General features: G+C 49.3%; 1 protein-coding gene across 3 annotated transcripts in view; it reads left to right on the plus strand.

Annotated features, from left to right (window-relative positions):
• LOC140399277 (G-protein-signaling modulator 1-like) overlaps positions 1–14,827 on the plus strand; it is a 386,887-nt gene that overhangs the window by 121,363 nt on the left and 250,697 nt on the right. For all 3 annotated transcript variants that reach the window (XM_072488747.1, XM_072488745.1, XM_072488750.1), the window contains one exon: positions 4,765–4,852. In XM_072488747.1, coding sequence (XP_072344848.1) covers positions 4,785–4,852 — 68 coding nt within the window. In that variant the 5' untranslated portion in view covers positions 4,765–4,784. Of the gene's footprint in view, positions 1–4,764; positions 4,853–14,827 lie in introns of those variants that run through there.

The raw sequence follows: 14,827 nt of genomic DNA on the forward strand, positions 1-14,827 counted from the left end.
TGGAGGTTAGTGTGCAAAATTAGAGCATGTGGGATTGGGGCGAATATACTGGCAGGGGTGAGGAATGGCAATGGACACAAAAAAGAGTAGGAATAGAAGGATCATTCTCTGGTTGACAGGCTGTGACTAGTGGGACACTGCAAGAAGGCCCCAGCTGTTCACAATCTATAGCAGTGATTTAGATGTGGGGACCTAATGTTGTAGTTCCAAGTTTACCAAATGTACTATTTCCAAGTTTGCCGATGAAATGAAATGAAAATCGCTTATTGTCACAAGTAGGCTTCAAATGAAGTTACTGTGAAAAGCCCCTAGTCGCCACATTCCGGCGCCTGTTCGGGGAGGCTGTTACGGGAATTGAACGGTGCTGCTGGCCTGCCTTGGTCTGCTTTCAAAGCCAGCGATTTAGCCCTGTGCTAAACAGCCCTGTGCTAAACATGATGAAAAGTAGATGGGAATGTGAGGAGGGTGCAAAGAGGCTTCAAGGAGATTTTGACAGGCTAACTGCATGGGCAAGAATGTAGCATATGGAAAAAAGTGACATCATCCGGTTTGGTCGGAAAAACAGAAATAAAGAGTGTTTCTTAAATGGTGAGATATTGGGAAGACTTGCTGTCCAAAGGGCTTTGAGTATTCTTGTTCATGATAATCTTTATTGTCACAAGTAGGCATACAATAACATTGCAATGAAGTTACTGTGAAAAGCCCCTAGTCGCCAGGGAGAATTCAGATTGCGCAAATTACCGAACAGCGTGTCTTTCGGGACTTGTGGGAGGAAACCGGAGGACCCGGAGAAAACCCACGCAGACACGGGGAGAACGTGCAGATTCCGCACAGACAGTGACGCAAGTCGGGAATCGAACCTGGGCCCCCGGAACTGTGAAGCAACAGTGCTACCCACTGTGTTACCGCTCTGCCTGGAGCAGAATGAGAAATTATCTAATTGAAACATAGAAAAGTTCTTTCAGAGTGCTGAAGGGTAGATGCAGGGAAAGACTTTTCCCCTGACTGTGGGACCTAGAACCTGGCGACACAGTCTCAGAATGATACGTAGGCCATCTAGGACTGAGATTAGGAGTAATTTCTTCACCACCGATGGTGAATCTTTGCGATTCCCTGTGCTGGTGTACTGCGGAGAATCAGTCACTGAGCACGTTCAAAACAGAGACCAATGAGTTTCTCGATATCAAGGTTCATGGAGGTGATGCAGGAAGTTTAAGGTGCTGCACAGGGCACACATGACCGGAACAAGGATGAGCCGGTTCTTTGGGGGTGAGGACAGGTGTGTTAGGTGCTCAGGGAGCCCAGCAAATCACACCCATATGTTCTGGGCATGCCCAGCGCTGGAGGAATTTTGGAAGGGCGTAGCGAGGACGGTGTCGAGGGTGGTAGGATCCAGGGTCAAACCGGGCTGGGGGCGCGCAATATTTGGGGTGGCAGAGGAACCGGGAGTGCAGGAGGCGAAAGAGGCCGGAATTCTGGCCTTTGCGTCCCTGGTAGCCCGGGAGTGAACACGTATAGAAATGGACTAGTTGAATACTGCTCGACTACTCTGACCCCGAATAATGTTGGTTTGCCTTGGCTCTGAAGTGCTGGGGGCGGGGTGTCTGTGACTTTGGCGGATATAGCTCTGTGGTTGGAGGCCTGGTCTCATACAGGGCACTGGGCAATAAGATCAGTAGATAGATAGTCTGAAGGCAGCAGAGGAACTGCTGAAAGAAAGTGACACTGTGGCAAGTTTTGCCATCTAAGACGTGAACAATCGTGGCTGTGTGTTTAAAAATAGCTCGGGGAGAAGCGTCTTTACTACATTGATTGAATTATTCTGGGTTTTTTTTTAAGCACCAAGCGCTTTTGCCCACCCTTTGTTATATAAATGTCTATTAGTTTCAAATTATCTGAGTGATGGAGTTATAAATTTAATTCAGTCACTGAATTAAATTGGGCGGCACAGTGGTTAGCACCGCAGCGTCACAGCGCCAGGGATCCGGGTTCGATTCCAGCCTTTGGGTGACTGGGTGGAGTTTGCACATGTGTCTGCTTGGGTTTCCTAAGTGTGTTCTGGTTTCCTACCACAGTTCAAAGATGTGCAGGTTCAGTCGATTGACCATGCTAAATTGCTTCTTAGTGTCCAAAGATGTTTTAGGTTAGGTGAGATTACGGGGATAGGGTGGGGGAATGGACCTAGGTGGGGGTTCTCTTTCAGAATGTTGGTGCAGGCTTGATGGGTTGAGTGGCCTCCTGTACAGTAGGGATTCTATGACTATGGGTGCTATTCTCTTTCCCCCCCCCCCCCCCCCCCCAAACGGCGGGTAGGAGAATCACCGGGGCGCCGTGCGAATCGCGCCACGCAATTCTCCAACCCCCCAGAAACCTGCGGCGTGCGATTCGCACCGGGCCGTCGGGAGAACCGGTGAGCGGTGATTCTCCGACCCGGATGGACCGAGTGGCCGCTACGACACGACAGGTTCCTGCCGGCGCCGTCCACCCCTAGTCGCTGCCGGCGGGAACTCTGCGGGAACGCTGGGGGGGGGCGGCCTGTGGGGGTGGGAGGGGGGCTCCATCACTGGGGTGGCCTCCGATGGGGTCTGGCCCGCGATCGGGGCCCACAGATCGGCGGGCCGGCCTCTCCTCCCCCGGGCCTACCTCCTTCCACGTGTGGCCCGAGAACACCGGCGCCATGTTGGTGACGGGCCGGCGTGCGTAAGATGTTCCCCGCGCATGCGCAGGATGGCGCGGCCCAACGGCGCATGCGCAGGATTGGGCTGCCCCAACTGCGCATGTTGGCGCGGCACCCATTTGGCGCCGCGTAAGGACGCTGGAGCGGCCTGAACCGCTCCAGCGCCGTGCTGGCCCCCTATGGGGGCCAGAATAGGTCATGCCCGGGCCCTGTTCAAGACGTCGTGATACGCGACGGCGTTCACGACGGCGCGAACACTTGGCCTCCATATCGGAGAATCGCTCCCTATATGTCTGGGTACCCAGACAATGTACCCAGCACTGGTTTAGCTCACTTGGTTAGACATCTGGTTCGTGATGCAGAGCAAGGCCAGCAGCGTGGGTTCAATTCCCGTATCGGCTGAGGTTATTCACGAAGGCCCTGCCTTCTCAACCTTGTCCCTCGCCTGAGGTGTGATCAGGTTAAATCGTCACCAGTCAGCTCTCCCCCTCAAAGGGGAAAGCAGCCATAGGTCATCTGAGGCTATGGCAACTTTACTTACCCAGACTATTGGGGAACGAGGTCCACTTAAATAGATGATTGGTGATCCTGTGAACACAAGTAAAATATTTAACTTAAACACAAAATTAAAATGCATTTATTGGGTCCAAATGCATGGATTTCTGCTTACATCATCTAAAGGTAGCTGCATCTTTAGATTTCAAACTTTTGAAGATTTCCTTCACCTTGTAGTCAACTAGTCGGGGGAAAAGAGGTGAAATAAGGAAGAGACTTTAATGCAGTGATTTGTTGTGACCTAAAATACCAAGGCTACCGACCATGTGCTGGAAAATGGGATTAGAATAGATCGGTGCTAGATAGGGCTGGCACAGACACGATGGACCGATGGGCCTCTTTCTGTGCTGTAACTCTCATGGCTCTATGAATGGGTTGTGGAAACAGATTCAGTCAGCTTTGGAAGTGAATTGGATAAATCCGCGAAGGGGATAAAATTGCAGGGCTGGAGGAAGGTGGGGAAGAGCGGGAGGCAGGGCTAATTGCCTAGCTCGTTCAAAGAGCTTAGACAGACACACCGACCTTACTGGACACCATTTGTGCTCTCGGGGTCCACGAGGACTGTGGAGGAATGGTAAAGCTTAAGCTTTTCGGGCAGCACTGCTGCCTCACGGCGCCGAGGTCCCAGGTTCGATCCCGGCTCTGGTCACTGTCCGTGTGGAGTTTGCACTTTCTCCCCGTGTCTGCGTGGGTTTCGCCCCCACAACCCAAAGATGTGCAGGCTGGGTGGATTGGCCACGCTAAATTGCCCATTGGAAAAAGTTTGGGTGCTCTAAATTTATATTTTTTAAAAAAAGTTTAAGCTTTCCTCATGAGTGAAGGCTTGGTGCAAGAATCTCATTGCAGTGGGTTCAAATTTTAGTGGGGAATGTTCCCAGAAAAATTGGTGATGAAATTTCCTCTTGGATGGGACAGGTGGTGAAGTTGACACCCAAACCGTTTCTTTACTTTGGAATTATTGGTGGCCTGGGTGGGGTTGTTGGACCTGTGCAACTGCAAGTTGATCACTTGTCAAAATAGATTGCATGACCTTCTGAATCTGGCTCTGATCCATTAAGCACAGTGTTCTGGCAGCTTCTGGCAAAGAGAGTAAGTGCTCTTTAACAGTTCTCCGCTGTTTCTCTTCAATGTGTAATGCTCCTCGGGGATGGGTAAACAGCTGCTAACAGTGACACCACTACACCCACCCAGAATAGAGATGATTGGGTAATTTCCACCCCCTCCCCACATCTGTAGGCCGCACTGTAAAAATGCGACTGGGATCTGTTTCGCGTCCAGAATTTGTGTCGTGTAAACTATTCTCCACTTACTGCGTTTTTGCTGGAGAATTGACCCAGCTTTTAGCAGAAGGCATTGCTGGAATTTCAGTTTGCTGAAGTTAAAATAAAGTAGGCTTTGTTTGGTGTGAAATCCACTGTTTGGTGAGGGTGCTGCCCGCTTCTAACTCATTGGCTGACACAAGTGATGTTGATGGACGATTTGTCCATAACCTGAACAGACTTCTTCACAAATACGTTCTGTTTTCTCCACAGCACATGCAAATGGGGTGGTGATGAGTGGACCAGCCGCGTTTGAAGCCGAGATGGCAAACTGGGAGAGAGGGTGTTCGCCTCGTAATCGGTAAGTAAAGACCCCTTGTTGCATGGGTGTATTGGAACCACAGGCTACGTACGGTAGGTCAGGGATTGCGAAGCGAAGTGATTGCTTCCCTCCCTCCGCTTGTCATATTATGCAATTAATGCAGTGACACGGTAGCACAGTGGTTAGCACTGTTGCTTCACAGCACCAGGGTCCCAGGTTCGATTCCCGGCTTGGGTCACTGTCTGTGCGGAGTCCGTACATTATCCCGTGTCTGCGGTTTCCTCCGGGTGCTCCAGTTTCCTCCCACAAGTCCCGTAAGACGTGCTGTTCGGTGAATTGGACATTCTGAATTCCTCCTCTGTGTACCCGAACAGGCGCCGGAATGTGACGTCTAGGGGATTTTCACAGTAACTTCATTGCAGTGTTATTGTTAGCCTACTTGTGACACTAATAAAGATTATTATTATGTTAGCAGTTGAGTTCGACCCGGATCAATTCTGCCCACCCACCAGTCTCCCCTCCCTTCACTCCCTGAAGGCATTGACTCACTGGCTTATACGTCCACGGATACTATCTTCAATCCGGCAATTCTTTGTGTAAACCTAGACTTCACATTTTGATGAGCTATTTCGCAACGGTGGGTGGGAAGGCACGAAAGTCCTACTCTAGTCTGTTCTCATCTGAGATCAGCACAGATGTGTACTCCCACATGGAAACACCCCCCAACCACTACTCTTTTCACAAGAAGACTGAAACCTCTTGTGTGGTTGACTAGCTTCTACAGTTGTATTGAACCTTGGTAAGGCCACACATATAATATTGCGCACAATTCTGGTCGCCCCGCTATCAGAAGGATGTGGAGGCTTTGGAGAGGGCGCAGAGGAGGTTTAACAGGATGTTGCCTGGTCTGGAGGGTGTTAGCTATGTGGAGAGGCTGAGTAGTCTCGGATTGTTTTCATTAGAAAGACAGAGGTTAAGAGGTGACCTGATAGAGGTCTACAAGATTATGAGGGGCATGGATAGAGTGGATGGGCAGACACTCTTTCCCAGGGTGGAGGAGTCAGTCACCAGCGGGCATAAGTTTAAGGTCCGTGGGGCAAAGTTTAGAGGAGATGTGCGAGGCAGGATTTTTACGCAGAGGGCGGTGAGTGCCTGGAACGCGTTGCCAGGGGAGGTTTGTTGCTAACTTTTGGTTGGTTCAATTGGCTCTGTTTTATAACCTTTGCTCTCGAGTCGCCAGGTATCTTTATGATACCGCCACGAGGTTCAAGTCCAAGTAATGATCAATAACTCAACACACCGATTAGTAAGATTCAAATCAAAGCACATTTATTATACACAGTAATCGCTACTCATGCACAAATTCTACGTCTAAGCTACCTCTACAACTAACAGGCCTATTCTTAACTTCGGACTGGCCCACCAGGTCAGGGGAACAAATGGCCTTTCGTTCGGAATCTGAAACTGCGGGATTCAAAGCCGGTATGGACCGGTAGCTAGGAGCGCCTATCTCATAGCGAGCGTCGACTTGAGTTAATTCAGGGATGTGGCAGCTTGGACCGTTCACTCTCGGGGGTTGCTTCGCGTTGCTGAGTGACCTGGTCAAGGAGAGCGATTTGAACTTGGGGCTTAACTTTTATAGTCCCCAGGGGCTTCCTGCCTTTCGGGGCGGACCCTGTACCTGGTTCTAGGTAATTGGACTTTGTTCCAATCGTTTGGTTTGATTTCTCCAATACTGGAGCGGTTCCCTGATCGATGGGCGGTCTTGAGATGTTCGTTAACCTCTTTTGTGTTGGCTTCTGCTGGCGCCGGGGAGTCTGGCTTAGTTTTGTGTGTCCCAAATGTTGCTATTGTTCCCAGGGATTGCTCATTAGTATGTAGATGGCTGCTACATTATTATGCTGATGGTCGCTGGTATCGATGCTGTCTGGGCTTTGGCAGAGTTAAATGCACAGCAAACCGGCACCTGCTGGTTTCTGCCTGTGTTGTTTGAATTTCCCTTCAGCCTTTGCCGTTCGGGACTTGGCCAACTCGGGTGGCTACAGGTTGTAGAAGCAGATACATGAACGGTGTTCTAAAGGCATCTTGACAAACACATGGATAGGATGGGTATAGAGGGATATGGCACAAGGAAGTGTTGAGGGTTTTGGCAAAGGTTGGTAGCATGACTGGTACAGACTTGGAGGGCCGAAGGGCCTGTACCTGTGCTGCATTCTTTATTCTTAGTGGAGAGAACCTGGAGTTTTCTCCTTCGCGCAGAGATGTTTAGAAGTAGATTTAATGGATGTGAATGTTATGGTAGGTTTTCATGGAGTAAATAGGGAGAAACTATTTCTTGTGGTGCAATGTTGGCAAATCGAGGTCGCAGATTTCAGGTAATTAGCAAAAGAGGCCGAGTGGAAATGAGAATTGTTTTTGCGTAGTTCGCTGTTACCATCTGCTTCAAAGCATGATAAAAGCAGAGTCTGTAGTAGGTGAATTGGATAAATACTTTGAAAGAGTGAAATTTAGACTTGTGGGGGAAGAGGGAGGGATTATTTGGAGAGCTCTTGCAATGAGCCATCACGGGCACGATTGGCCCAAAGGCCTCATTCAGTGTTGTGATTTTTAAAAATAATTCTCTGATACAAACAGTATGCATCGTGGCTTGTGTGTTTCAGGAGACACGAATCTGGCAACGAAGATAATGATCAGTTACTTGTCTGTTTTATCACCATAACCTTGTACCCAAGTAAGACAATGTTTCCCTGAAACAGGGAGGTTCAAGCAAACCAAGAAACTGGGGAGGTGTTCTCAAAATTCTGTCTCAAAAGATTTTTTTATCATCAAGTCAGCTTATTTTGCATCATTCTGCAGTGACAAACTTGTAATCAGCTTGTTTTAATCATTCTTCATGGTGCATTGGCCATAGACTGTTAAAACTCTCCTCTTCGGAGGGCTGGTTGTCAATAAATCAGCAACTAATGATGGAAGCAATTCTGCAAACTGACCAACATATTTTGTTCATAGCTGGCATTAATTGCTAGAAGTTGTCCATGACCCATTTAAAAAAACAGTTATTGCATGAGATGTGAGCATCGCTGGGTGGGCCCAGCATTTATTGCCCGTCCGTAATTGCTCTGGTGAAGGTGATGGTGAGCTGCAATCTTGAACAGCTGCAGTTCATGTTGTGTAGGTACATCCACTGTGCGGTTAGGGAGGGAGTCCCAGGATTTTGACCCAGCGACAGTGAAGGAACGGCCGATACATTTCCAAGTCGGGATGCTGCGGGGCTTGGAGGGGAACCTGCAGCTGGTGGCGGTCCCCTGCACCTGCCCCGCCCTTTGTCCTTCTCGGTGGTAGAAGTCGCGGGTTTGGAAGGTGCTGTCGAAGGAGCCTTTGTCAGCTGCTGAACCTGATTGATGTCAACAAGCACAATCTAATCCACATGTTATGCAGCCTGAGACATGTGCTTTTTTTCTCTCTCCTATCACTTGAGAGATCTAATGGTCGCAATCCATTGTTATCCATAGTTACCCATTGAGTGTAAACCCCCCTAATCTTGTTCTTAATCATAGAATTTACAGTGCAGAAAGAGACCATTTGGCCCATCGAGTCTGCACCGGCCCTGGAAAAGAGCATCCCTGTAACCCCACTTTTAAAAAAAATTTAGTGTACCCAATTCATTTTTTCCAATTAAGGGGCAATCCACCTACCCTGCACATCTTTTGGTTGTGGGGATGAAACCCACGTAAACACTGGGAGAATGTGCAAACTTCACACAGACAGTGACCCAGAGCCGGGATCGAACCTGGGACCTCGGCGCCGTGCTGTAACTCCACCCAACCTTTTGGACACTGAGGGGCAAATTTAGCCTGGCCATTCCACCTAACCTTTGGACTGTGGGAGGAAACCGGAGCAACCGGGGGAAACCCACGCAAACACGGGGCGAAAGTGCAAACTCCACATAGACAGTCACCCAAGGCTGGAATTGAACCCGGGTCCCTGGAGCTGTGAGGCAGCAGTGCTAACCACTATGCCACCGTGCCGCCCTTGCATTTGAAGCGTGTGAGGAGTGCCTTCCTTCACCTCGCCTCCCCACCACCTTCCATACCGTGTGCTTGCATAATCTTGCTTGCAATGTGCTTGTTCGGGAACGCTAATAAATTGATCACTGATTGGCCCTCTCCTCTGAGTTACAATATGCTGTACCCATGGGCAACTTCGCAAGAGTCGCTTCTCCTGATAAATAATCAGTTATTATCAATCTACCGCATTTTAACAATCTGTGTTTAAATTTGGAGTGATTTTATATAAAGTGAAGTGATTGAAACTTTAAGTTGGTTATGAAAGCACGCTGACCTTGATATAACAATGACAAGTATACTATTTAGTTCAATAGAAAATCTAATGGAAAGGTTCTTTTGGTTGGGAGCATAGAAACACAGAAAATAGGAGCAAGAGGAGGCCATTCAGCCCTTCAAACCTGCTTTCCCGATCCATCATGATCATGGCTGATCATTCAACTCAATAGCCTAATCCCACTCTCCCCCCCCCCCCCAAATATCGTTTGATCCCCTTCGCTCCAAGTGCTATATCTAACTGCTTCTTGAAAACATACAACGTTTTGGCCTGAACTACTTGCTGTGCTAACAAATTCCACAGGCTCTTCACTCTCTAGGTGAAGAAATTCATCCTCATCTCTGTCCTAAATGGTCTACCCCGTATCCTCAGACTGGTTCTGGAAACCCTCACCATGGGGAACATCCTTTTTGCATCTGCCCTGTCTACTCCTGTTAGAAATGTACAGCACAGTTGGGCTATTTATATAATTAAATGTTTAGGAAACACACTGTCCGTGTGGCATTGTGCACAGCTCGACAGAATTTAGGAAATCAGTGTTTGTGTTGTGTTGCTCAGTACGCATTAGATAGTTTTTTGTGGGTTCCGTAAATTTGTTCACCATTTCTGGTCTAATTACAGAATGATTGTCTGCTGGCTTAATATGGCCACTCCTCTTGAGGCCCATTGTTCTCTGCACTTCATATCCTCACTGTCTCCCTTCTCCTATCCCTCTTTCCCTTCCACATTGGATTATTCATGCGCTGATTATGTTCCAGTGCTTGTTATTATCCATTATGTAGAATCAACCACAGACTTAAGTGTTATATTCATCCCACTCCTACTATGTAACCTGCTTTTTTCGATTCCTAGCTTTGTGCGATATACAGTGTTATGCATATTTTCCATTGTAATTCAGTGTTATGAAGTGGTGGATTACTGTACTATAATTTCTCTTTGCATCATATTGTCATTGATGCCCGGTTGGAAGGTGCTGCCTAAGGAGCCTTGGTGAGTATCTGCAGAACATCTTGTAGATGGTACGTCGGTAATGGAGGGAGTGAATGTTTGTGGAAGGGGTAGCAATCAAGCGGGCTCCTTTGTCCTGGGTGGTGTCGAGCTTCTCAAGTGTTGCTGGAGCTGCACTCATCCAGGCAAGTGGAGAGTATGCCATCACACTCCTGACCTTTGCCTTGGTGGTGCACAAGAATAGGGGAGTCAGGAGGCGAGTTACTCGCTGTAGGATTCCTAGCCTCTGACCTCTTGTAGCCGCAATATTTATATGGCTAGTCCAGTTCAGTGTTTTGTCAATGGTAACCCCAGGTTGCTGACAGTGGGGAGATCCAGTGATGGTAATGCCATTGAACGTCAAGGGGCGGTAGTCAGATCCTCTCTTGTTGGAGATGGTCATTGCCTGGCACTTGTGTGGCGTGAACGTTACTTGCCACTTGTCAGCCCAAGCTTGGGTATTGATTCATCCTGGGGGTCGGTTAGCTCAGTTGGCTGGATGGCTGGTTTGTGATGCGGAGCAACGCCAACAGTGGGGGTTCAATTCCTGCAGATTAAATCGCCACATGTCAGCTCTCAAAGAGGAGAGCAGCCTATGGTCCTCTGGAACTGTGGCGAAATTTACATTTATTAATACATCGTGGGATGGCAAACCAAAGGACGTTCATATTCAGCTGGAAACCATACTTTTAATATTTTAAGGCAGTCTTTGGAACAGAGGTAAAGTTCTATCCTGCAAAATGTTTTTCCCAGCCTGTAACTTCCTGTAAGAAAGCTTAGCTTCAGGTCTCTTCTTGTCGAGTAAGTTAGAGCTGACCCCACGTGGTTACAGTAGCTTATTCTGAGAAGTAAAACCAACATTGGTGCATAGGGTTTGTGTCGAAGCAGGTTTGGGTCAGATCTTTGAAAGAGCGGCGGGACGAGGAAAGGAAACCAAGCATGAGCGTTTATTTCTTGAGGGACAGGATTGGAAAGTTATGCTAAACCTGTATCAGACTTCCGGTGACGGTGGGCGGGAGGCAGCCGCGCGTTGGAGGGCTCCCGTTCGGGAACGGCATTGTCGGGGGTTAACGCCCAGTCCTAGGGCCAGCGAAGGCAGTAAAAATCGGGAGACAGCACAGAGGAGGGGAATGTCGAAGACCAGCAAAAAAACGTCCGTGAAAAAAGCGGCTGAAAGTCCGTCGGGGAGTGGCCCGCGGTGTCAGTAAAGAAAATGGAGGCTGGAGCACCAGGGGAGGCCGCATTGCTTACGGCTGAAGAAATAACTAAGGTGATGGCTACAGACTTCGAAAGGCAGTTTGCAAAATGCATGGAGACGGTGAGGAAGGAGATGAGGGAGGTTTTGAGTGCGCTGGTGGAGGAGGCGATTTCCCCGGTGATGACGGCGGTGGCGAGCGCAGTGGCGGAGGTACGAGAGCAAGGGGAGGCGCTGAAGGAAGTGGAGGAGACGTTATTGCAGCACGGTGATCAACTTGCCTCGATGGGGAAGGAGATGCGGAAGGTGATGGACATTAACAAGGATCTGCGAGGAAAAATGGAAGACCTGGAAAATAGATCCAGGCGACAGAATTTGAGGATTGTGGGGCTGCCCGAAGGAGTTGAAGGACCGAAGCCGACTGAATATTTTGCCGCGATGCTGGCAAAACTATTGGGGGAGGGGGAGGATCCCTCCCGATATGAACTGGATCAGGCTCATCGGGCGTGGAGGCCTGTACCAAAGGCGAGTGAGCCGCCAAGGGCAGTGACTCTGTGCTTCCGTAGGTACAGTGTGAAGGAGAAGGTCCTGAGCTGGGCCAAGCAGAAGCGGGTGGTGCAGTGGGCTGGAGCTGGTATACGTGTATACCAGGACTTTACGGTGGAGCTGGCGAGGAGGCGGGCTGCCTTCAACCGGGTGAAGAGGGCACTGTACATTAGCAAGGTGCAGTGCGGCATTGTATATCCAGCGAAGCTGAGGGTGACTTATAAGCTCAGGGACTTTTATTTTGGAACGGCGGAAGCAGCGGAGGAGTTTGCGAAGGCAGAAGGACTGTGGCAGAACTGACAAATTGAGAAATGGCCATGTGCCGATGTAACCTCATGACTGTATTTTCTTCTTTTTTTTTGTTTCACTGCATGCGGTGTAAGGGCTAAAGGAGCCAATCTTGTATATATTTGGACAAGGGATGGGACTTTCACTCGAAATGACGGCTCTTTGGGGTGTAGGTGGATATGCGGGGGGTGTGTGCTAAAAGGGGATCTCTGGGCTTTCCTGGGGCCGGGCAAGTGGGAAAGGGACCCGGGCGGGGGCCTCCACGCTGGCCGGTTTAAGCCGGCCAGTGAACGGGAGTGAGGTGAGGGAGGGGCTGCGGCCATCGGAGCCTGGCAGAACAGGGTCCGAGTGGTCTAGCCGGGGTGGAAAGTTGGGGGAAGGAACCGAGGTTGTGGGGAGGAGTTTTAGAACAGGCAGTGGACGGGAGGAGCTGGAGACTTGGGGGGGGGGGGGGGGGGATAATAAGTGAATTGAAAATCACTTATCGTTACAAGTAGGCTTCAATGAAGTTACTGTGAAAAGCCCCTAGTCGCCACATTCCGGCGCCTGTTCGGGGAGGCTGGTACGAAAATTGAACCGTGCTGCTGACCTGCCTTGGTCTGCTTTAAAAGCCAGCGATTTAGCCCAGTGTGAGTGGTGAGAATGTGGAACTTGCTACCACAGGGCATGATTGAAGTGAACAGTATAGATGCATTTAAGGGGAAACTAGGCGAGCATTTGAGGGGAAGGGAACAGATGGTTGCAATGATAGAGTTAGATGAGGAAAGATGAAAGGAGGCTTGAGTGGAGCATAAACGGGGCGGCACGACAGCACAGTGGTTAGCACTGCTGCCTCACCACTCCAGAGACCCGGGTTCAATTCCGGCCTCTGATGACTGCCTGTATGGAGTTTGCGTGTTTCTCCCGTGTCTGCGTGGGTTTCCTCCGGGTGCTCCGGTTTCCTCCCACAGTCCAAAGATGTGCAGGTTAGGCGGATTGGTCATGCTAAAATTGCCCCTTCATGTCCAAAAGGTTAGGTGGGGTTACGGGGATAGGGTGGAGGTGTGAGCTCAAGTAGTTGCTCTTTCCAAGGGCCGATGCAGACTTGATGGGCTGAATGGCCTCCTTCTGGGATTCTATGATATTGTCTGGACTGGCTAGGTTGAATGACCTGTTTCAGTACCTGTATGCTATACAATCCAATGGGGGGGGGGTAGCTTGGTTCAAGGAGGTTATAGAGGCAGGGAAGAGCAAGATCATGAAGGCACAACAGCACAGTGGTTAACACTGCTGCCTCACAGCTCCAGGGACCCGGGTTCGATTCCCAGCTTGGGTCACTGTCTGTGCGAAGTCTGCACGTTCTCCCCATGTCTGCGTGGGTTTCCTCCGGGTGCTCCGGTTTCCTCCCCCAGTCCAAAGATGTGCGGGTTAGGCTGATTAGCTGTGATAAATTGCCCTTTAGTGTCCAAAGATGTGCAGTTTAACTGGGGTTATGGGGATTTGACCTAGGTAAGGTGTACCTTTTGGAGGGTCGGTGCAGACACGATGGGCCGAATGGCATCCTTCTGCATTGTAGGGCTTCTGTCTTTAAAAAAAATCTACCTTAACATCTTCTGTCATCTTAATTTGAAAACGGGGGTGAGAATTTTGAAAATAATAGGGCACTAATGTATAATAATCTTTTATAATCTATAATCTTTTTAGTGTCACAAGTATGCTTACATTAATACTGCAATGAAGTTACTGTGGAAAGCCCCTAGGGGAGTGAGCAGAGAGGTGAACAAGGCCTGTCGTTAGTTAGGATATGGCCTGTTTGTGTGTCATTGATCCCATGTAATTTACAGTATAGAAACAGGCCATTCAACCCCTCTGATTGATGCTGCCGTTAATGCTCCAGGCAAGCTTCCTCCATTTCATTTTATCAGCGTATCCTTCTGTTACTTTCACATTCATAATAATAATCTTTATTGTCACAAGTAGGCTTACATTAACACTGTGAAAAGCCCCCAGTCGCCACACTCCGGCGCCTGTTCGGGTACACTGAGGGAGAATTCAGAATGTCCAATTCACCTAACAAGCACATCTTTCGGGACTTGCGGGAGCAAACCGGAGCGCCCGGAGGAAACCCACGCAGACACGGGGAGAATGTGCAGACTCTGAGCAGACAGTGACCCAAGCCGGGAATCGAACCTTGGCTGTGAAGCAACAGTGCTAACCACTGTGCTACTGTGCCGCCCCTATGTCTAACTTTCTAGCTTATCCTTGCTTGCATCTATGTGTTTGCCCCAAACACTCCCTGCCATAGTGAGTTTCACATAATCGGGCAGGAGCTTTATTTCCGTACTCTGAAACCCATAATACGAAACGGGCAGCAGGAGGAAACTCTGCAAGTGTACCTAATGCATGGTTATGTGCGAGTCTGTCAGCGAGAAACCTGTGGCTGGTTCGCTCCCTGCAGCGGTCCCCCTGATCCTGCTTTTGTTTGAGCACAGCGCACATGCAGAACAACACAGACTGATAAACGACTGGCTGATTACTGAATCGTGTTTGGCTGGCTGAGCAGCCAGTCTTCCAAAGACTGTCAAGTGTGTGAGGGGAAAGATCGAAGACTCATTGATATTTTGACACCATGCGGCAGGAGGTTGTATTTTTGCCTGAATGGTCAGTTTTCTCTCCCA

This window comes from Scyliorhinus torazame, chromosome 22 (genome assembly GCF_047496885.1).
Source record: "Scyliorhinus torazame isolate Kashiwa2021f chromosome 22, sScyTor2.1, whole genome shotgun sequence".
NCBI classification, from domain to species: domain Eukaryota; kingdom Metazoa; phylum Chordata; class Chondrichthyes; order Carcharhiniformes; family Scyliorhinidae; genus Scyliorhinus; species Scyliorhinus torazame.